A 24004-nucleotide genomic window follows, 5' to 3' on the forward strand; every position below is an offset into this window, starting at 1 on the left:
TGTCCTTCTTACCTTTGCTTCCTATCTGTGTTCTTATCCCCCCACCCCTACCCTCCCTCCCTCCATATCTCTCCCCACCCCCTCCCTCTCTCATGTTTTGGTTATTGGTATGGAATAGTATCATCATTGTTGGTACTCATGATGTCCCAGGCCTTTTATTAGGACTTTATTTTTTAAATTAACATGTATTAATTGTACACATGAATGGAGTTCAGTGTGATATTTTCATACATGCTCACAGTGTGTGCTGATCAAGTCCAAACTATATTTTTTTTCACCCTTCTCTCCCAAACCCTTCACAACCTCCAGTACATTATACTACTTTCAGGACAACTTTTATTAGCTTCTACATATAAGAGAGAACATGTGGTAGACGCCTTTCTGTATCTGACTTTACATTTATATTTAACATACTCTCCTCTGTTTCCTGCAAATGACAAGATTTCATTCTTCTTTATGGCTCAGTCATACTCCATTGTGTATACATACCACATTTTCTTTGTCCATTCATCAGTTGATGGGCATTTAAATTGATTCTGAATATTAGCTATTATGAATAATAAATATAGGTATGTAGGTAAGTATCTCTTTGGTTTGCTAATTTCATTTCCTTTGGATAAAAACCCAGAAGTCATTTCCTTTGGATATAAACCCATGGATAGCTGGATCATGCAGTAGAGCTGTTTCTAGTTTTTGTTAGTTTATTTGTTTTGTTTTACAGTAACCTCCATACTTTTCTCCATAATAGCTGTAGTAATTTATAGTCTCAGTAACAGTGTATGAAAGTTTCTTTTTCTCCATATCCTTGCCAAGATTTGTTATTTTTGTTTTCTTGACAATAGGTATTCTAACTGGGTGACTTGTTATCTCATTGTAATGTTTTTTAAACTTATTTTTTGGGGTACTGGATACTGAACCCAGAGGCACTTTACTACTGAACTACATCCCCCATCCCTTTAAAAATTTTTTTTAATCTTTTTTATTTTTTAAGATAAGGTCTTACCAAATTGTTTAGGGCCTCGCTGCTAAGAGCCAAGTATATGATGCATGGCATTTTTGGTCGAAAGGTGACGCCAGGTAGCCATTGAGATGATATGATTATGTTAAGATTTGCATTCATATGGATATTGGACTCCTGCTGTTCACCTAGGCCAGCTTCAGGACTCCTGGAGAGTTCCCATTGGTTGGGGAAGTACAGTAGGAGGGAGTTCCGGGGGAGGAGCGCTCTCTGCGGTTCCGGGAGGAGGCCGCGTGGGTGGATCGAAAATCTTCCCGGGAGCTTACGGGACATTGGCGGCAGTTTCAAAAAATAAAGTTTGTTCCTGCTTGAGTGGCTCGTGATTTTGTGCCCAGCCAGACTGCGGCACCTCGCTAATTTGCTGAGGCTGGCTTTGAACTTATGGTCCTCCCACTTCAGCCTCCTGAACCACTGGGATTATAGGCCTGTGTCCTGGTGCTAGGCTTCTCATTGTAGTTTTGATTTGCATTTCCCTGATGGCAGATGATACTGGACATTTTCATATATTTGTTGGCCCTTTGTGCTTTTTTTGAGAAGTGTCTATTCAGATGATTTGCCCATTTCTAAATTGTTTCACTTGTTTTGTTGCTGTTGTTTGAGTTGCTTATACATTCTTGATATTAACTCTCTGTCCGATGAATAGTTGCCAAATATTTTCTCTCATTCCACAGGATGTCTCTTCACTGTGTTGATTGTTTCCTTTACTGCATTGAAGGTTTGAATGTAATTCTGTTTGTCAAATTTTGCTTTTGTTTTCTGTGCTTTTAGAGTTCTATCCAGAAAAATTATGGTCTGTCATGAAGTGTTTCCTGTTTTCCTCTAGTAGTTTCACAGTTTGGGGTCTTATATTCAGGCTTTTGATCCATTTTGAGTTGATTTTTTTGTACAGGGTGAGAAGGGTCAAGTTTAGTCTCATGTGTATATCCAGGTTTCATAACACCATTTATTGAAGAGGCTAGCCTTTCTCCAATGTACGTTTTTGTCAACTTTGTTGTGAATCACTTGTCTGTAAACATGCTTTATTTCTGGGATCTCTGTTCCATTCTGTTGGTCTGTTATTTATTTATTTATTTTTGTCAGTACCTTGCTGTTTTGGTTACTCTAGCTCTGTAGTATATGTTGAAATCAGGAACCACGATGCCTACAGCTTTGTTCTTTTTATTCAAGATTACTTTAACTATATGGGGTCTTTTTTGCTTCCATATGAATTGCAGGAGTGTTTCTTCTAGTTCTGTGATCTATATCATTGTTATCTTCATGGATATTGCATTGAATCTGTGGATCATTTTGGGTAGTATCGACATTTTAATGACGTTAATTCTTCCAATCCATGAACATGGAAGGCCTTTCCTTTTTATAAATGTCTTTACTTTCTTTCGAAGGTGCTCTGTAATTTTCATTGCAGAGGTCTCTTACCTCCTTAGTTAAGTTTATTCCTAGGATATTTTATTTTATTTTGTGTGACTATGGCAAATGGGATTGCTCTCATGATTTCTTTCTCAGAAAATTTATTACTGATATATAGGAAATTAGTCCTCTTTCTTATCTATTTTTTTTTTTTTTTTTTTGTGTGTGTGTGTCATCTCTGACTTTAGGTTTTTGGGAACCAAGAGCTTCTTGTTAGTTTTTCTCATATTCCAAACAGCTAGAAAATGAAATGGCATCTAATGAAAGATGCAATGAATAAATAATAGAGAGTTATGCTTTGTATTCATGACAGATGCTACTGTGTGCTGCTTGGTTCCATGGCAGCAGACAGTAACTATGGGGAGGCGTGAGGAAGCACATCTGATGTAGGGTTCCTCGCTTAGCATTTGCCCCTCCAGTTTCTGCCTCTTTTCCAGGGCAAGGACAAAGCCAGAGGACTGCATATAGTTTTCAAACTAATAATGGATGTGGAAGTGATAGAAAAGGATGTTTATCTGCTCTTTCAAACTTCTACCTGGGCCTCTAGAATGAACATGGTCAGGGAAAAGAATAATCCAACACATTGGCCATCCTGTTCTAAGCTTTTCTAGAATGGCTTTTCTGTATTTATAACTAGGGTGGCCAGCTGTCCTCATTTGCCCAGGACTGTTCTGATTTTAACACTGAAAATTCTGTTTCCCAGGAAACCATTTGCTGGGACATAGAAAGTACAGGCTTTTGGCAGTGGGTGCTGAAGGTCGAGGGGTTGGGTGGGGGGAAGGAATACAAAATCCATAAAGCAGCTGCAAAAAAAATAGGAGCTGAAAGCAACATTGGTTTTAGCATCAGGTGGATACTGAGTAGGTTATTTGCCCTCTGTAGCTGCTATCACTAGAGTAGTACTATTGGTATTTCTAAAAACTAGCAGTTTTTATCCCACTGCTAATGTTGGCAACTATGATTTGTGGTTCACGGTAATGGATCATCCATTGTGGCATCATTGAAAACTATGTGACTTCAGTGTGCAATTAAGGGTTTTGTAATCATGAACATTAAACATCCAGCTCTTACTTTGCCTGTTTATCAGTTGTTGTGTTTTGTATCAAGATAGTGCTTGTAGGACCTGGGGAGGGGGTGACTCAGTGGTATAGTCTGCATTTGTCATACATGAGGCTCTGGGTTCAATCCCTGGCATCTCCACCCTCACACACACACACACACACACACACAAATTGTACAAGGATAGTGCTACCATGTTAATATGGTACCAATGCCAGCATGACCTAAAGCTCACTGAAAAGGATAAATGACTATGCTCTAATGACTGATGCAAGGACACATACAACTGGATCAGGGAGGTGAATGATCAAACAGAACATTACACAATCTACAGAAAAAGAATTGGGATTGAGTATGGTGGAGAAGGCAATGTGAAACCAACCACTTATGGAGATTGAATCTTACCCATCTGGGCTGAGATAAGCAAATTCCTCTAAATCCAAAGCTTTTTTGTCTCCCTAAAAGACATCAGTAGTCACTTGAAAGCAGAAGGTGCTAGCTGGTCTTGGACACACTACATAAATGAATCATATTACTGTATAGTTCCCCTGTTGTCCCTTGTTACTGAGTACAGATAGACTTCAGAAGTTGCTGATGGTGCCCTGTGGGCAGACAGAGAAGAAGATCTTGATTACAGATGCAGTGGCCCCTTATGGCTGAAAGATGATTCTGTCAGGTCTTACCAGGGACAATATTTTCTAGTATGTCAAGGAATGTATCAGATCCTGGCAAAATAAATATTCCCCCCAGCTCTTTGGAATTTTGATTTGGAAAATGAAGTTTCAAATCACATTGATTTCTGTGGAGATTTTGATGACATCTCAGAAAACATAAAGCAAAATGATTGTTGATATCTTGCCCAAATGCAAACTAAACTTCGCTCATCTATCTGCATGTTGAGCAGATAGTATAAAGGCAAATTTTGGAAATTCCATCTAGTCTGTAAACTTCTCATCAAAGAAACTACAATGATGTTACCTACCAAATATCTAACTCACTTTGAGCACAACACACTTCCAAAAGGTATGGTTTGTTCACAGGTAATAATGAGACTTTCATCATGCAAGTTTTGGGTCATTTTGGGGTCAAATTTTGGGTGTAAGTTTTCTAGTTTCATTTCATTCAGAAGTACTGAATGAAATGTTTGAATTAATAGAAGTGAAAGAAGACTACTGCGGCAGTAGTCTTTGTTTTTTAACTCTATAATGTTAAAATGTTAGCCTGTCATCAAATCGTATTTTCAAAGTGTGGAACAAAGAATATTCTTCTCTATTTGAAGACACATGGAAGGTGAGAATGGAGAAAAGTAGTCGAGTACAACAAACTTATGTGTTTTTTCTTTAGAAGTGCTTGATAATCTTTGATGAAGCCTGGGAGAACCTAGAAAAGGGTAAAGTAACTATGTCTGGATTGTGTAATTTCTTGTGTAGCATGTAACAAGAACTCATATGGACAAAAATTGGATCATATTTTGAAGTACAACTGCTCAAAAAATATTTGAAGTTACCAGAAACAGGATACCAAGTTAAGTTGGACTATCTCACCTAAACCACAGGCTATGCATTTACCTAAAACAATTTCTCCTGAGAGAGAGAAGTTTAACTTAACATCCATTTGGAATCTTTAAAAATGGCAGACAATTTTAAATGTGAAACATGAAACTGTAAAACTTCCAGAAAAGAACAAAAGATAAAGTCTTCAGGACTGAGAACTGGGTGCAGAGCACTTAGACTTGACACCAAAAGTAAAATCAAAAAGGGGGAATCATTGATAAACTGGAACTCATCAAAAGTAACCTCTCTGGGCAGGAGCCTGATGAGAGGATGAAAAAACAAGCTTTAGACAGGGAGAAAATATCTGCAAACTGCGTATCCAAGTCTGTGAAGTCTGCCTATCTAGAATATACAAAGAACTATTAGAAAAGGCATCTCACCAAAGGGGATGTCCAGGTGACAATAAGCACAGGAAAAGCTGTTCAGTATCATTAACCACTAAAGAAATGCAAATTAAAGCTACAAGATACCATTATACATCTATCAAAATGGCTAAGATGAAAAAAGAAAAAAACAGTGGTAACAGCACATATTGGCAAGAATGCAGAGAAATTGGTTCACTCCTACATTGCTAGTAGGAATGTAAAATGGGATGGTCACTCTAGAAAGTAGTTTTGTAGTTACTTTAAAAACTAAAAATGGATTTACCATACAACTCAGCATTTAAATTCTTGGACATTTATTCTGGCTAAAGAAAAGTGTGTTCACAAGGAGATGTGTTAGAGTGTGCTCATAACACTTATTCGTGACAGCAAAAAAATGGAAATTACTCAAATGTCCTTCAGTAGGTGAATGGTTAAACTGACACACTAATACCATGGAAACCATTCTTATGAAAAGGAAGGAACCATGCCCTTCAATAGATGAATGGATAAAGAAACTGTGGTATATATATACAATGGAACATTACTCAGCATTAAAAGAGAATAAAATCATGGCATTTGCAAGTAAATGGATGGAGCTGGAGAATATCATGCTAAGTGAAGTAAGCCAATCCCCCCAAAAACAAACACTGAATGTTTTCTTTGATATGTGGACGCTGGTCCATAATGAGGCGGTGGGGGGGGGGGGGGGGGGGGGGAGGAGAACATGAGAGGAATTGAGGAACTTTGGATAGGGCAAAGGGGAAGGAGGGGAGAAAACAGAGCATGGGAGTAGGAAAGATGGTGTAATGAGATGGACATCAGTTATCCTAAATACATGTATGAAGACATGAGTGGTGTGATTCTATGTTGTGTACAACCAGAGACATGAATATTTGTGCTCTATATGTGTACTATGAATTGAAATGCATTCTGCTGTCATGTATAACAAATTAGAATAAATAAATAAATTTTTTTTAAAAAAGGAAGAAACTACCTATACATGCAACAACTTGTATAAACCTCAAAGAAATTATGCTGAATGAAAAAAAAAAGCCAATTCCAAGAGGTGACATACTGGATGATTTCATTTATGTAACATTAATGAGGTACCATAATTATAGGAGGGAAGACAGATTAGTAGTTGCCAAGTATGAGGGATTAAGGGGAGGGGAGGGGTGTGGCTCTATGAAGTTACAAGAGGGGGGTCTTGTGCTGATGGTTCAGTTGATCTTGGTAGTAATGGCTGTGGGTTTAAAAAACAACACTATGATAAACACATAGAGCTACACACATGTGTGTATACATACACAAGAGTGCATATATGACTGGTGAAATCTGAATGCTGTGTTTGGATTGTACCCATGTCAATTTCTTTATTTTGATAATGTACTATAATTGTGTATGAGAACATCAGGGGATACTGAGGGCAAGGAACATGAAACCTCCTTGTACATTTCTTTGCAACCGCTTCTTGTAAATCTATAATTATTTCAAAATACAAAGTTTTGTAAAACAATGGACAGTTTAAACATGAATGTCCTAGCCAACAACTTAACAAGCCTGTAGAGTCAAAATGGATATTTTTGAAGAACTGAAAATGAATTTCCATAAGTGAAAACCTGTTCTTGCATGCTAGTAAGTAAAATCATAGGTATTCCACACTCCACTGATTTTTCCCCTCCTTTTTTTTTTTTTTTTTTTTTGAGAAGATATTTAGTTTGATGTCATCACTTGGACCTATGCCATGGATCAGTGGACTGTGGGCTTAGAAAGTGCAGAGCTGAAAATCAATATGAATTCTACATATGACTTTATTCAGTTTTACTACCATATAAAGAAAGAGGAAGGTCTTAACTTCAAGCAGTTCAGAGAAGTATTTGTGGAGAAGGAACCAAGAGTAAAATATCCTACCAGGGAGCAGAAACTTTGTTTGATGTTGTTATTAAAAATAGGTAATATCTGTTTAATTACTCATGCTTTTTTTTACATTTTCCTTTTTAAAAGGCTTAACATTTATATATCTTCAGAATACATAATATAAGCTTACAAAATTTAAATAAGTCAGTAAAGAATTTTTAAATGAGTTAAACTGCTATATCAGAACAGAAATATTATAAAATATTGTTATATTTTTCTCACATCTCATTTAATTAGTCCTACTACTAAGTACTATTAATTGCCATTTTAAACCAGTTTTATTGTTATTTTGCTTAAGTAATTACATTTATGTAACAGAAAGTTAAATAATACAGAATATACAATTTCTTTGTTTCTTTTTTATGTTAAAGCAGTAATACATGCTACTTTTATGTTTGCCTTAGCCTGTCTTTGCTGCTCTAACAAAATGCTATAGAGAAAGCAATTTTGTAACAATAGAAATTTTATTTCTCTAGTTCTGGGGGCTGGGAAACTCAAGACCAAGGCATTAGCAGATCTGGTGTGTGGTGAGGGACTGGTCTCAGATTCCAAAAGGGCACTTTCCAGGGGAGGGGAGGGGAGGGGAGGGGAGGGGAGGGGAGGGGAGGGGGGATAGTAGAGGATAGGAAGGGCAGCAGAATACAACATACACTAGTATGGCAGTAGGTAAAAAAGTGCATGTGTAACCGATGTGATTCTGCAATATATATATAGGGTAAAAATGGGAGTTCATAATCCGCTTGATCAAATGTATGAAATATGATATGTCAAGAACTTTTTGAACAACTAATAAAAAAAAATCAAAAAAAAAAAAAAAAAAGGCACTTTTGCTGTATTCTTCAGAGGGGAGGCATGCTGTGTCCTGAAGTGGAAGGAAGAATGGAAGAGTAAAAAAAAAGGAACATGGGGGAGATTTCACTACCTTAATCTCTGAGAAATTCTATAGTTTTATTCATGAGGGGCTCCATCCTTGTGACTTAATCACTTCCTAAAAGCACCTCCTCTTAATACTATTATCTTGATGATTAAGTTTCAAGGTATGGGTTTTGGGGATCTTCAGATGGTAGGTAGCCTGTTACTGCTGTGTCCTGGGTTGACTCTAGGAGTTGGTCATCTCCTGAGTAACTTAACATTAGTGACAGTAAGAAGCAAATAAGTCCAGCTGGAATTGACTTCCTGATCCAGCTGTGACCTACCTGTGTGTTCTCTTTAGGTGGGGATGGTGAGGAGTGAACAAAGCAGCTCATACATTGATTTGCTTCTCAGGCACCACCTCCTCTGCCTGTGTGAGGTACTGACCCAAGTGGGTTGCTTTTAGTGCCACAGTTTACATGTATCCTGGAAGAATGCAACATTGTAGATAAGAAGGCAGGAGTGAGAGAAAAGAAGTTTAAAAAGGGAAAACAACCTGAATTTTTTTAAAAAAGAAATTTAGGTTCTGGCACACCATAAAAGATACATAAATGTTAGGTGAAAGGATGAAAATTTTCATTTAAATGAGTAGATGAATGAATGGGAAAGTGAATGAAAAGTACATGAAATGTTGCTAAATTTCCCAGTCCAGCTAATTATTGAGACTATCTAAAAAGGAATTAGAGAATATAGATGTGAAACCTTTTAGGTGTTTATCACCTTGGTTGACTTAAACAGATATACCTATAGGTATATCATATTTTATGCTATTTTGGGATCCAGTTCCAGGCTGCAGTCCAGGATTTCAGAGAAACAAATTTGCCTTTGTCAGAATGTTTCCAAACAATACAGAGAGAGGAAACCACACCCTTTCAAAACACTCTCACACATGTGATTGACCTCAGCTCAGTTTGTATGTTTTTTAATTTGCTCAGCTTGTATAAAACTTCATTTTCATATAATATGCATTTCCTTATGGAAATATTAATCACATTTAAAATTAGAGCTTTTTATGGCAACAAGGTATACGGATGTAATATTTGTCTTTCCAAAACTTGTAAGACCTACCAATAACCTCTTCCTGCATTGGCCTCACAGTGTCAGGGATGAGAAGATCCTCTGCTATGAACTATTCAGATCGTTGAATGTTATAGCTTTAAAGGGTCTTCGAATTCACATCTGCCCACTCCTCATCCTTGTCAAGGCCCTTTCTTCAGTCCCCTTCCCTCCTCTGTGTGGAGATGGAGGAGGAAACTTTATTCCCAGAAGAAATTTCTCAGATTATTTCCATCATGTGCTTTCTGATGCCTTCCCCATATGTATCCACACTTTGTTAACGAAAGAGGTCATTATTTTAGTATTATGTGGGATGATAATGAATCTAATGGCTTGCCCCCAGCTCTTTGTGTCCCCCTTTCAGAAAGAGATGGCAAGTATTTCGGTAGCAGGAGGACAAAGTGCTCCCCAAAATGGAGGAGCCTCGATCGAGGTGCCTTGGTTTCTGCTGTACCAACCTTAAGCTTGGGTTAGGTTTTCACTTATATCTTTGAAGTTTAGTTTCATAAATAATGAAGCTGCTACCAGTTATTCCTAGCTTTTGAAATCTGTTCTTCCCAAATACCATATTTGCTCATCTTTTTTGTGTCATTAAACCTGTTGAATGTTAACTTCCAACCCAAAATAGCTGCAAAAGGCATTTGCAACATTTACTGTAGTTTGCTTGTGCCAAGTAGTATAAAATATTGTCATTTACTCATAAAGATTCTTTGCTTCTCAAAATGTACTTATAAAAATTATACTGTACCTTTTAAAATACAAATGAAGAGGTTGGGTAAATTAGCATGTAAATGTAGGTGATAATTGTGCAAACAGTAATTTTAATGTACTGAAAATAGACATAGTCATCAAAAATTAAAGCATCAAAGTAATTTAAAAATAACTTCCAAATAAATAGCTGCTATTATAGAGAAATATTTAACTCTCTTGATTTTTTTTTTCTTTTACAAATATAACATTTTGCTCATGATACTAAGATGAACCACAATCTTTATGAGGATTATTTTAAAGTTATGTGACTCAGTTAAATTGAGTGGTTGTAATTTGAGCTTTTTTATAGTAAAAATCCTTTACTATTTTCTTTTTCTTTTTTTGTACCGGGGAATGACCTCAGGGCCACTTAACCACTGAGTCATATTCCCAGCTCTACTTTGTGTTTTATTTAGAGATAGGGTCTCACTGAATTGCTTAGTGCCTCACTTTAGCTGAGGCTGGCTTTGAACTCTCAATCCTCCTGCCTCAGCATCCCAAGCCACTGGGATTACAGGTGTGCACCACCACGCCCAGTTGCTCTTAAGATCCTATAAATCTTTTGCCTTTTACTATTGTCTTTTAGTAAAAAGTACTTTAACTAAAATATCCATATGCACCTCAGTGACTTATGTACATTTTTTATAGGGCTCTAAATACGCTCTCATCTTTCTGCTGAATCCATCATTTACAAGAGTACATAAAGTGAAATGTGTCCTGTGGGAAAGTGTACCTACTGAATCATATATGATAGGGCAACCAGCATGTCCCTTAGAGGAGGAAGGTTTAGCCAGCTTGTCAGGGGAATGTCTGTTCTCTCCCTGCACTGGCTATCTTTGATGCAAAACTGCATCAAAAAAGAAAGTCAGGCCAGCTGCCACCAATCTCAAAGGCCTTTCTCTGGCACCTGGTCATTATTGAATAGAGGTAGAGCCAGTCTACTAAAGTTCTCCAAGAGGAAAAAAAGTTTTTCATAGTCCATCTGCCATACTTAAATTCTATCACTGGAGTAACTACTATACTTGGTTTAATCGCACTTCCTATATACAAAAGGAGGTAACCTACCCAAACCTTCCATTGCCTTTAGAAAAGTTTCTGTACATACTATTTTATAGTATCACAAATTTCTATTCAGATATTCTCATTGAATACACATTGTGTACCCCACAGTGATAAGAAGCTGGTCTTTTGAATGAGTGTGTGCATTTGTGATTAGTATTCCTATAGGTTTAGCCTTTTGTATCAGTTAGTCATTGCTGTGTAACAAACCATCCCAATATTTACCATCTTAAAGAACAATCATGATTCCAAGGGCCGGCAAATTGGGTTCATTTCTGCTGAGTGCTATATTTCCCTGGGCTCACTCATGCATATTCTGTGCTGTTCCTGGCTTGGCTGAGGCTGGAGGGTCTAGAAATCCCTCACTTGTATGTTGGCAGGCTGTTAGCCAAGGCTTCCAATTTCTTTTTCATGTGACCTCGCCAGTAGCCTAGTCTGGGTTTTTCCTGTAGTGATTTCAGGGTTCTCAACAGCATAGGCTTACAAATCCCAGTTCCCAACTACTTTTCATGTCTCTGCTTGTATCATGTTTGCCCCTTCACTGAAAGAGGTCACACTGCAGCCCAGATTCAAGGGATGGGGGGAAAAGACCACACCTCTTAAAAGAAAGAGTTGCAATAGTACCTCCAAACAGGGATGGAAAGAATCTGTGACAATTGTTTATAGTCTGCCTCCCTTATCTGGCAGAAGTGTTTCCATTTTTATGCTTTTGTTGATTTTCACGATTAAAAAAAAGTCAAATGTATACCAACATTCAAACATACCCTAGAGTAGAAAGAATAATACAGTACAATAAATCTCCCATATGCCCATCACCCAGATTCACCAGTTTTCAATGTTTTGCTATATTTGCCTCTTCTATTTTAAAATTTTACTCTTAAAATAGCAAGTTCCAAATATCATGCGATTTCAACTTTGTATGTTTGAATATCCTTCTCCTAAAAAGAGGTCCCTTCCTTAGGTAATTGTGATGACATCATCATATCTTGGTATCATCTAACTGTCCATCATCAAATATTCCCAATTGCTTTTTTAAAAAAGTCTTGCTAAAGTAGGTTGGTTTGGAAAAAAATTCATGTAAGATCCATTTAAAGTCTCAAATTACTTTTCTTTTCTTTCTTTCTTTTTTTTTTTTTATTGCTCTGTTTGGAAAAGCAGGTCTGATTCCTTCCACATTTGTTTAATCCTGTGGAATCATTTAACTTGCACCTCCAGCTCCTGTATTTCTGTCTACCCAAGTTAACCCTATAGGCTGGATTTCATTCTATTCCTTTTTTTTAAATAAAAAATCTTAATAGTTAATACCGTGTGTTTCTACTTGCTTTATGGGAGTCATAAATATTTGCTTGTCTTACTTTTAGTGATGCTCAGATTGATCCTTTGATCTTTTGGTAATCATTACCTAAATCTATTAAGTGCACAAGATGATGATTTTCTCTTATTACTTCCAGATTTATTAATTGGAGTTCATGTATGAGGAACTTCTCATCAGTCAGTTATTTGGTTATCTGAAATAAAGTTCATGCAAAGTGTATCTTTTCTTTTAACTGACAGCTTAGGAAGTAAGGAGGTGGTGTCCAAGTTATATCCATGGATGTTCAATAAGTTATTGTTTGTTTCCTGTAGTGATTTCAGGGTTCTCAACAGCATAGGCTTACAAACCCTTATGCTTCACAATTAAAATGTTCAATAAGTTATTGTTTGTTTTCTGTAGTGATTTCAGGGTTCTCAACAGCGTAGGCTTACAAACCCTTACGCTTCTATTGATTTTCACGATTAAAAAAAAGTCAAATGTTTACCTTTCTTCCTCTCTTTTGTTATTATGAAGTCCTGGGTTTTAGATATTTGGTGTGTTTCAGTCAAATGCATTCTTTTTCTTTTCTCCTTCCTTCCTTCGTTCCCTTCCTCCCTCCCTCCCTACTTCACCTCTTTTCTTTTGGTTAGGGTCAAATTGTATCATCTTTGGCCAATGAGAGCTACTTATTGGCTTCTGTATAATTTTGATCGATTATTCTTCAAGAACTTCTTTGCATTCTGTCACAAAATATTCCCAGATTATCTTGCACATTCTTTGCTCCAGACTATAATTAGCCATTCTTGGCTGGAAATTCAGTATGGACATTAAGTGTGCCATTGCTGTTGTGTTTTCATTATTTCTAGTCCTTTCCAATGACCAAAGGAAATAAATACAAATATATATTATATATGGAGACAGAGACTGACTTTTTCAACTTAAATTAGAATTGCAAAATTTTTACTTAACTTCTTTGATTTTATACTTCTTTTCTCTTAGATAGAAAATCTTGGTTCCTAAAAATGTCAACGTACACTAATATGCATCACTACTATAACATATATAACAATGTCAGCGTTATTAGCATAGAGCAACATACATTATGGTACTATTATTACTTAGAATTGTTCTGTATGTATAACTTAAAAATTATTATATATATAGTAATAATGAGAATGTTATAAATGGATGTATGTTAATGTTAATATAGGTTAAGTACACTAATATATACTGGTTAATATATATTACATTATACACCAATGAATATATAAGTTTTATATTAGTTAATATAAATAAATTATGTTTCAAAGTAATAATGCTGGGATGGGGTGGTGGCTCAGTGGTAGAGCACTTGCCTGGCATGTATGAGGCACTGGGTTCGATCCTCAGCACCACATAAATAAGTAAATTAAATAAAGGTCCATTGACAACTAAATGAAATATTTTTTTAAAAAGTAATAATGCTAATGTTATTAGTAACAGACTACTGAATGAAATTTCAACCTTCTTTGTAATACTATTTTTCTTGGAATATGCTACAGTCCTCGGAAATCTTTTCTTTGTATAGTTAGGTCACTGATTTTACGTACATTCAGTTTTCTTGTTTCAGTTTGTTTTCAGCTTTTACAGATTGTGTTTTTATTTCATTTTATTTTTTAAATACATAAAATGTCTTTGTTTCCAAACTTAAAATAATTTGTAAGATATATATAGAAAATATTCATATAATTGCTTTCTTCTCCTTCCTGTAAAAGTAATTTTTGTTTTTAGTTTTCCTCCCAAAGTTTCTTTTTATAAATATCAGCAAATATGTGTATATATTTTCTTCCCTTTAAAAATTATTTTTCTTAACAAGGTCTGTCTCAAAATATAAAGGCCTGGGATGTGGCTCAGTAGTAAAGTGCCTCTGGGTTCAATCCCCAGTACCCTACAAAATTATTTTAAAAATAAAAATATATTTACCTCTTTTAGAAGGAGGATTTTATGAAATTATATTAATTTTCCATATTTTGCTTATCTTAAAAGACTGTTATAAAGGTTTTACAACACACACATATTGTTAAAAAGAATTATACTTTGGGGAGGCTGGGGTTGTAGCTCAGTGGTAGAGCACAGCCCTAGCATGTGCTAGGCTTCGGGTTCAATCCTCAGCACCACATAAAAATAAATAAATAAGTAAATAAAATAAAGGTATTATGTCAAACTACAATTAAAAAATATATTAAAAAAAGAATTATACTTTGGGGAAGGCTTTGACTTCTTTTAAGGAATATATTTGTGCTTGTTAGCTTTCTGTTGCTGTGACAAAATATCTGAGAAAAACAACCTAAAAGGAGGAAATATTTATTACTGACTCACAGTTTCAGAGGTGGTGGCACAGTGTATTGTGGCAGGAGTAGGTGGTAGAGGAAAGCTGTACACCTCATGGTGGCCAGGAAGCAAAGAGAGGGAGAACTAGGCCCCAATATCCCCTTCAAGTCAAATGGACATTCCCAGTGACCTAACTTCCTTCTGCTAGGCCCCACCTCCTACAGTTTCCACCACCTCTCAGTAGTACCCCAGACTAGGGACCATCTCTTTAGCATATGGATCTTTGAGGGGCATTTAGGATCCAAACCAAAATAATATTTTATTCCTACCCTCCCTTAATCTAATGAGTTTGGTTCTCCTTGCCATCTTTGGAGGACAGACACCAAAATAAAAAGGTGTAGATAGGTTTCTTCTAATTTCCACTAGTATTTGAGACCCAGAAAATGTTTTACAGCAGTTCTTTCCTAAAAATGAGCCTCAGAAAAAAAAAGTTTCTTGAACATAGTAAGAAATATGAAATTCCATGTGTACTGTTTGTATTGTCCTCTGACTTTTTTGATCTATATTCTCCCTCATCCAGTCAAGTTCTCAAACCTTGAACTTATGAAAAGTCTAGAAGCTCAAAACCAACGTTACCAAAATAGTTTTCACAAGATTTGGAGGGTAGGTGGAATTGGCAAAATCGGAAGAATGTAAGAGAAATTCAAGAATTAAATTTGGCAGAACTTGGTATAGTTTAGTTAATAATGTTACACCAATGAGAATCTTTTCTTTTTTAACAAATGCCCTGTAGTTGTGCAAGATATTAACCTTAGAGAAAGCTGCGTCAGTGGAAAGATGTTTAGGAACTCTCTGTTCTCTTTAAAAACTTTTTTGTAAAACTAAAGTTATTCTGAAGTACTTTTTATTTCACACACACACACACACTTGACCAAAAGATAAGCCTTAGACTGCATGCAATACAAAAGGATACATAAAGAAGGTGAACAAATCAATAAAAGAAATAACCTAATAGGACAAAATGGGTAAATGACAGCATCAGGGAAGTGATATGCCATTTCTGCCTACTAAATGGACAGAAATATAAAAGATTAATATTCTCAAGGGTTCATATGGGTGTGTGTGGGGGGGGAAATACGATAAGTTGATTTGGTTTTCTTTGGAGAGCAAGCTGGCAGTATCCAGTTAAAATGTTTTTATTACTTTATAAAAATCTATTTTTGTTTTTTAAATAAGCATATCCTTCAAGCCAGAAAATTCCTTTTTGAATGCCTCTCCTAGAGAAATACTTACATGTGTCAAAAAAGCATATGTAAGAATTTTCATTTCAACATTATAATAGCAGAAATTAGCCTAAAATTTCATATTATTAAGTTCTAGAAAGCTATTTTAAGATGAGGAGGCAGATTTTTATTGTTTGAAAGAATTACCAAGACAAAATATTAAGTGAAAAAAACGAACTTCACAATATAAATATTGTCTATCATTTGTTTAAACACCACAAAACCATATATTCCTATATATCTGTTCCTCTATTCCTCTATTTGCACACACACACACACACACACAAATAAAAACATGGAAAGCCATCTAGAAACAAACTTTCGGGTTAGGTTTAAATAATCATTTTCCTGGGTAATTAGAAGGGAAATGCAGTGGATGAGATCCTGTTGGTTTTTCAAATATATCTTACATGAATCTTTCACCGAAGGAATGTATAAAGTATTATTTGTGAAATTAAGGGGGATTCCGAAAGGTCTGGACATTTGTTAATAGAGAGACCCAGAGCTGGTCGGCAGCTCTTGAGAAGCCTGTCACAAACTGGTAGAAAAGCATCTAGAGAAGAGATGGGCTTTGTGCTACCTATATGATCTGTGGCCCAGTGCAAAATGAACATCAGGGCTCCTTGTTCAACAAGCAAAAATACACGCTCTTAAATGAACATATACCATGTAGTCTTTGCTTTTCTCCTATAGTCTACATCTTGCCATGTTTTTTATTTACTATTTAATGTCATTCTAAGTAAAAAAAAATTAAAAATTGAATTATTAGCTTGAATCTTACTATTCATTTTGTGCAACACCAGTTTTTTGAATACTTAGTTCATATGAGGAGATACTGAAATTATACAATTCATACTTTGTGGCTTGTCTCTGGAGTATGCTTCAAGCTGGCCAAAAGAGACAAAATCAGCCAGTCTTGGAGAGGTTGGAAGGTGAGAGAGAAGACTGCATTCCCAGGCACAGCACTAGTACAGGGAGCACGCTATGTCAGGCTTGGGGAGCATAATCACAGCAAGACAGACCCACCCAGGGCCCTGGGTCCCACTTGTACATGTGTTGGGCCTGCTGGCTTGTTGAGTCTCCTCAAAAGTCTACAATGTCCTGCAAGGAATAAAGTCTGGGGAAGTTGAATCACATGCCTCCTGCTCCAACCCACAGCAATCACCGAGGATTGTTAAAATTCCATGGCTAGACATCTTGGTTCCTGATTCTCTGCTAGGCCTCTTGGAGGTCCACCAAGAAGTGGGCTCCAGCCAGCTGACCGCCAGACAGGAAGTGGTTCTGCCTGCCTGGGGTTCTTGTACAATCAAAGATACTGGTGTACACACATTGGTTCCCACCCCTTGCTCAGATCTTTGTCATGGACAGAAGTGGTAGAACAGGGTGGAAGAAGACCAGCAGGGACATTAGGGGGTACAGTATGGGATATCTCAGAAATCCTCCTGACAAGTGACTAGATATAGGAATGTGTGACAGCAGAGGCTCCAAGTCCCGATGCACACTCCACTGTCACATAAACTTTCATTTACAAAACACTTATCCAAAACTGAAATTTTTAAGATTTAAAACCACAGTTGCAGACCATTCTGCAGGGCACTTCTGTGCTAGAGCCCTTTATACCTTCGCTGATACACACCTTGGGAGGTAGCCAGGAGTCATCAGTGTTTTTTTTTTTTGTCCCCCCTCTGGGTTTAAGATGGGAGACACTAGAAGAAGCTTGAATTCTGAGGTAGACTTACTTGGCTAAAATGAGAATGAAGTTAATGGAGTCAGGATACAACCAGGAGGGTCAGTCCCACCCCTGCCCAACCTCGGTTCCCAGCCCAGGAGAAGAAAAGCAGGTGCTCTGGATAGGTCTTTCAGTGTTTTAGTAGGAAGGGAAGGGAGTTTCCATTCTTCAAGTTCTATTCTCTTTATGGATTCTGGAAAGAAATGTTTTTGCTTGGGTTGGGGATGGGGGTCTATGAGGAATCACTAGGAGAGTATAGGAGATGTATAATAGCTGTTGTAGAGAATAGAAGATACACTGCTCAGAGATGAGTCAGAAGCTGCTTGCCAGCCTGGCTGGTTCAATAGTTATAGGCTTTTGGAGCTTCCAAACTGCCTGGTTATATAATATTTAGGACCCTTAAGAGAAAGTTCCATCTTGCCAAAGTCAGAGGAAAGGTGGATCCAAAGGAGGAGTTCTTTTTAGGAAAATACGCTTATTTATTCTGAAATGAATAAAAAATGACTTGATTTTAGTGCTTACATGTCTTTTAAAAAAATGAAATAACTTTGGCAAATGGATATAATTTTCATTGTAGTGAAATGTACTTGATATAAAATTTGCCATTTTAACTAATGTGCATAATTTGTAATGTTTATTTTAAAATAAGATTAAAGAGTTGGTAATCCTCTATCACCCTAAACTGTTTTTTAAAAATTTTACTGGTATTAAATCCAGAAGCTTTCTGAGTCTTAAAAATGGTAACCTTTTAACATTGTTATACAACTTTATTGGCAGAGGAAAATTCTGAAGCAATTTATATAATTTTAATGATAGGACATAGGAGTGAGATTAGGATGACTTATATTCTTATTTTATAGTGCTTTGATAAAGTTTTCCTACTTTTAGGATTCTGTATATATTTTCTTCTATAACTTTATCAAGATTGCCTCATGCTCCACTGTGGTGTCCTAATACTTCCTCTTAGCAGTTCATGCATAAATGCATAGCTTCTACCAAAAGTAAAACAAAGATGCTTTTCTGAAGATCTGTTTTGCAATGGAAACATAAACATACATATGTAAAATGTAGGTAATGGATATAGTTGTTCATTAGGTCAAAGCTTTAATAAGTTTTACAAAGATTTTACACAAACCATGTTTCTTTCATTTTGAGCCGCAGACACCAGATATCCCACAGGAAGTTGTCTTTGTAAGTGTTGTGGTTTTTTAGTTTCCTGTTCAGTAGCAGTAGATGATCAGAAATAAATCTGTACATGGAGAGAAGTTCTTGGTTAAACTTTATTGGAACTCATTAAATGAGAATCTCTAATTTACGTGTATTTCTTTCTATTTCATTGATGTATAGGAATTATGACCACGTTAATCTTGATATAATTTGAAAAAATTTTGGTATTCAATTGATAAACTCCTAATTATTAATGTTAAGGGTGAGTCTTTAAGATTATGCTTTATGCTCTCTACTTCATATCAAAGCACCTTCCCAAAAGTGAACTGTAGAAATACAGATATGTTTTTAATTCTCGACAAGTGTTTTAATTTTACATTTATCAACAAAAACTTTCCCTTGGTTATTTAGAGAGAAGGAGATACATCAAAATACAATTTGATTTAAATACTTAAAATAACTATACAGTTTAACACATAGTTCAGTTTAGATAGTTTAATTTAGCTATTAAGAATATCATTTTTAGGCCGGGCAGGGTGGCACACTCCTTTAATTCCAGTGACTTGGGAGGCTGAGGCAGAAGGATTGCTAAAGGACAGCCTGGGCAACTTAGGGACACCCTGACTCAAAAATAAGAATAAACAAGGGCTCAGGGGTAGAGTTCTCCTGGGTTCAATCCCCAGTACCACAGTTCTTTTTTAATTAAAAAAATGCAATTTCAAAGGGATTCTGTTATTCACTGAAATATTTTTTATTGATCTTTTTTCCTTTTTGGAAGGTGCTAAGGTACTAAGGATAGAACCCGGCCCTCCAGCATGCTATACAAGCACTCTACCACTGAGCCACATTCCCACCCGCTTGATTATCATTTTTGAAGCAAAGCATTCTCAATGTGGAATATTTTTGCTTGATATCATTGTTTAAAACCATGGCAAAATTAAAGCTATAATCAAATATATTAGTTTGGTGACAAATTGTTGTCATCTAGCACTTAAACTATATATTGGGGTTGATATAAGAGTGATAAATGAGAAAAAGGTACAGATGTCAGTGCATTTGTAGATATTATCCCCAGATTTAAGTGTCATTAAAGACACCCCACCTTGATCTATGCAAGTTATCCATATTATACATTTTATTAAATTGTGAAGACAATCTGAAAGGTCTTCTATAACCACCTTTTAAATAAAACATTTCTACAAAAATTTAAAAAATGGTGTTTGTTCATAGGGAATTTTAATCACCATTCTTAAGCAAATAAATAAAAGTGTCCAAAGACAAAACAATCATACATGATTTTACTTTAAAACAAATGATTTAGACCATTTTTAGGCAGGAAAAAAAGAATGAAAAGAGTAAGGGTTTACTTTGAAGAATGCCCTGTTGTAGTTCATATAGCTTAGAGTTACAAAATATATGGTACTTTGTTGAAACCTTAATTGATGTTTACATACCATATATGGATATTTCTTGGTTACAATTAAGTTTGATGTTTTCATACAGTTGAATTCTAAAGAAAAAAAGTTTAAAATCTGTCGTGTATGCCTCCCCCCACCCCTATTTCTTGTGTGCCTTTTTTGGCACTAGAATTTTGTATAGATGTTATTTAATTTTACTAAGAATTTCTGACATTTGTAAGGAGCTTTACTCTTTTTTTTTCTGACATGTTTATTTCCTTTGTTAAACTAAATTTACTTAATGGCATTGTGCCACTAGACAGTGTTGTTTCTTTCATACTGCAGACCCACAAAACTGCCCACTCAAACCCTCCAGCATATCCAGCTTAGAGGAGCTTTACATTTTACAAAGTGTAAATTAATGAGGGTGGTAATGTTTCCCTACATACAGATTCTTTGGTGTTTAGCAAGGCCGTACGTAGACATTGGGGGAGTGTGTGTAGCGGGTGATTAAACTGAAAGGTAGACTGCGCATCTTTACATCCTTTTCTGCCCAGCTTGAGCAGGAGGAAAACGGTTTAAAAACGCAGGACAGCCTGGCCCCTTTACTCGCCAAGAATTTCAGCAAATTTGATGGCTGAAACCATACTTCTGAGATCCCTGTCTAGCTGGGGGGAAGGAGGTGTAGCTTTGGATATATCTCGGGGCCTAAAGTGAGGTGGGCCCGGTTGCCATAGGCCTCTTGGGTGTTTTTCAGATCGCTTGCCCCTAGAAGTGCTCCTGATGTGTGACCAGTTTTGTTATGGCAGTCTGTTTGTCCTAAAGGAGAGCAGCGTCCTAAGCCTGTTAGAGCGCCTCAGAGACGCAAGAATGCATTCTGTCTTCAAAGGGGCAACAACGCCCAGACACAAGGCGACAGCTGTGACCATGAATATTTCCACAGTTAAGGAAACGACAGTCAGGTATTTGCCAGGCCAGTCTTTCCTGCCACACTGCAGCGTTGGGCTGATCCAGCCTGGCTTGTTGAGGAGCAAGTGGACAGGTCTCTGTTGGGAGTCGAAAAAGCGGGGTTGAGGACCTCAGTGGGGGTCAAAATCTGTCGGACTTAGATTAAAAACAAACAAACAAAAACTCCAGAAAGCCTCCCAGGGCGGTGGAAGCTGCCTTCAAGTTTCTTGGGTAACGGGGCTTTTCCTTGGACGCCTCGGGTCGGACCCCGGCCGCGGCCCCGCCCCCCGCGCTCGCCCCGCCCCCGGCCCGCCCCCGCTCGGCCGGGCATGCTCAGTGAGTGGGCCGGGCTGGCAGGTTTGCGTGGCTCCCCGGAGTTGCCGGCGTCGGCTCTGCCCGCCGACGCCGCGCCCCTTCGCGGCCGCGCGCTCCGGGGAAGTTACGTGTGGAAGCCGGGTTCCGAGGAGACGCCGGAGGCCTCGGGCGCTGCCGAGTGGCGTGCGGGTGGGGCCGACGTGGCCGGGCTGGTAGAGCTTTGGGAGGCCGAACGGGCGGCTGCAGTCGGCGGGAGGCGCCGATCGGGCGCGCCCCGAGAAGACCCGGGCGGGGCGGACGCTTCCTGGACTTTTGTCCGAGTTGAATCCCCTCCCCGTGGGCCGGGCCTTTCCGCCCGCTCCCGCCCCAGTCCCGCTCGCTCCCGGGAGATGTTTATTTGGGCTGTGGCGTGAGGACCGGGCGGGCCGGTGGCGCGGAGTTTCGGGTCCGAGGAACCTCGCGCGGCGCTGGAGAGAGACAAGATGTCCGCCAGGGCCGCGGCCGCCAAGGTGAGAGCCTCCGCGGCCGCCTGGGCCAGACCCGGGCAGCGGCGAGTGCGGCTGCCTGCCGGCGTCGGGCCGCGCCCCGCCCTCCCCCGCAGGCGAAAGCCCAGGCGCCGGGGGGCGGCGGCGGCGGCGGCTGCGCGTGGGGGGGTGGGGAACCGGACTGGCGCTTGGCGGTGGGTCGTGCCAGGGCTGGGGAAGCCCGTGGGAGGGGGCTGCGGGCGCGTAGAACCGCCGTCGGGACAGGTGCACCGCTGCCGGTGTCTGGTTCCTGCTCGCGGCCGGCAGGGACGCGCAACAGGTCTTGGGCGGGGAAACTCGGCGCCCAGTTAGGGTTCTCCCTTGCCGGTGGCGAGCTTGAGTCCAGGTTTGGGGTGCTACCTCCAACAGGCCGGTAGCTGCCGTCTTGGAAGGAGTGGTTTGTCCCCGGCGAAACCGTGAAGTTTCGATCTGATGTCACCCGCTGCGGTATGCGCTAGGTAGCGATAAGACGTTGAGACAGCATACAGCCTGTGAGTAGTAGGTCGGATATTTTCAAGTTGTGTTATTTAAGGTACCTTTGAAGAAACTAAGTTCTTAACATTCTTTAGTAGTATGAGTTAACTTCCAAAAATAACGCAAAATACCCCTACACTTGAGCAGTCAGATGAATTCGTAAACTAAAATTAATAAAGATCCGTGGATTTAGCACAAAAAGTAACTTTTCCTATTAATTTCCCCATGTGCTCTGAAGTATTGTTATTTTCTCAACTCCTGTATATTAACTTGTGTGCTACATTGAAAAACTCAAATTTCCCCAAACCAGTTAAAATCCCCCTTTCCTTTTGTACTTTTTAACCTTTTTCATCATAAAGTGACATTTGCTCATCAAACAATAACAGGAATACCAAAATGTGAAAAGTAAAAATATTCCCTTAAAAAAAATCACCTCGTTACTTTAAATATTATATAGAGGTTCTTAAATGAGAGGTGGGATTTTTTTTTTTTTTGTATTTATTTTTTGTTTGAATTGTTTATTCATTATATCCAGAAGGTATAATATGCCCCTGAAGATTCTTAACTCTTAACAGGACTTTTTCTGACTGGCAGAAATTAGCGGTTACATTTAGTATTGAGTTGATTTTTTTAGGAAATATAGTAATCTTTGTAATCTTCCTTTTTTTTTTAAAGAAAAATTTAATTTGTACTTTTTTGAGCTTTAATTGATGAAGTACAGTCTAAACATAAAACTTGACCCAAAGATTTAGATTAAAAGGAAAATTTTGCTTTGTTTTAAAAATAAGATCACATTATTTACCTTTTCTGGGGCTTCCTCTCCTAGGAGGAAAGACTTTGTTTCCGTATTACACAGAATATCACTTTGTTCCTGAAGTATGCTATCTGGTACTTGATATGCAAGAGAACACAGTTTTAAAGGGTTATGTCAATTATGGAGAGAAATGTTTTCAATAGATACTCATAGTAAGATGATTTAGAAGGAGTACTGCTTTTACTCCTAAATTATGGTATTGAGATTTTTTGGAATATTGAGAAATTTCCTTAAATATTACATTATAGGGACGTTAGCATGAAATATTTATAAAATGGAAGTTGAAAATGTATATCTTTAAATGCTGCATTATGGGACCATCTTGAAATCTTACATAGAACAGTTCTTTCCGTAAATCACATTTAATTTTTTAAGGTGATCCAAATGCTTAGGAACCACAGTTCCTTCTACTCCCTAAGTTAAAAACAAATCAAAACAAAACAAACCCCACAGACATTAATTTTGCACTTCTTTGCTTTTAGCCCAATAGTTGTGCAACTCTTGACTACTTTTCAGTTCTTGTAATGGTTGAAGTTTTTAATGCCATGAATATGCTTCACCTTAGATCATCATTGCCTAGTACAGACATTTAACTTGTTTCTAGGATTTTGCTATTGCAGAAAGTATATCATATGTGCTTATATTTATACTTT

The 24004-nt window shown here is 37.8% G+C and overlaps 1 protein-coding gene across 9 annotated transcripts in view; it reads left to right on the forward strand.

The window, feature by feature from the left end:
• The window catches only part of Tjp1 (tight junction protein 1), a 228627-nt gene that overhangs the window by 118543 nt on the left and 86080 nt on the right, over positions 1-24004 (forward strand). The window contains exon 1 of one of the 9 annotated variants that reach the window (XM_027954028.3): positions 21583-22048. The exons of the other annotated variants lie outside the window; for them this stretch is intronic. Within the exon in view, the coding sequence (XP_027809829.2) occupies positions 22022-22048 (27 nt within the window). The 5' untranslated portion in view covers positions 21583-22021. Of the gene's footprint in view, positions 1-21582; positions 22049-24004 lie in introns of those variants that run through there. 9 annotated transcript variants of the gene reach the window in all.

This window comes from Marmota flaviventris, chromosome 2, assembly GCF_047511675.1.
Source record: "Marmota flaviventris isolate mMarFla1 chromosome 2, mMarFla1.hap1, whole genome shotgun sequence".
Classification (NCBI taxonomy): domain Eukaryota; kingdom Metazoa; phylum Chordata; class Mammalia; order Rodentia; family Sciuridae; genus Marmota; species Marmota flaviventris.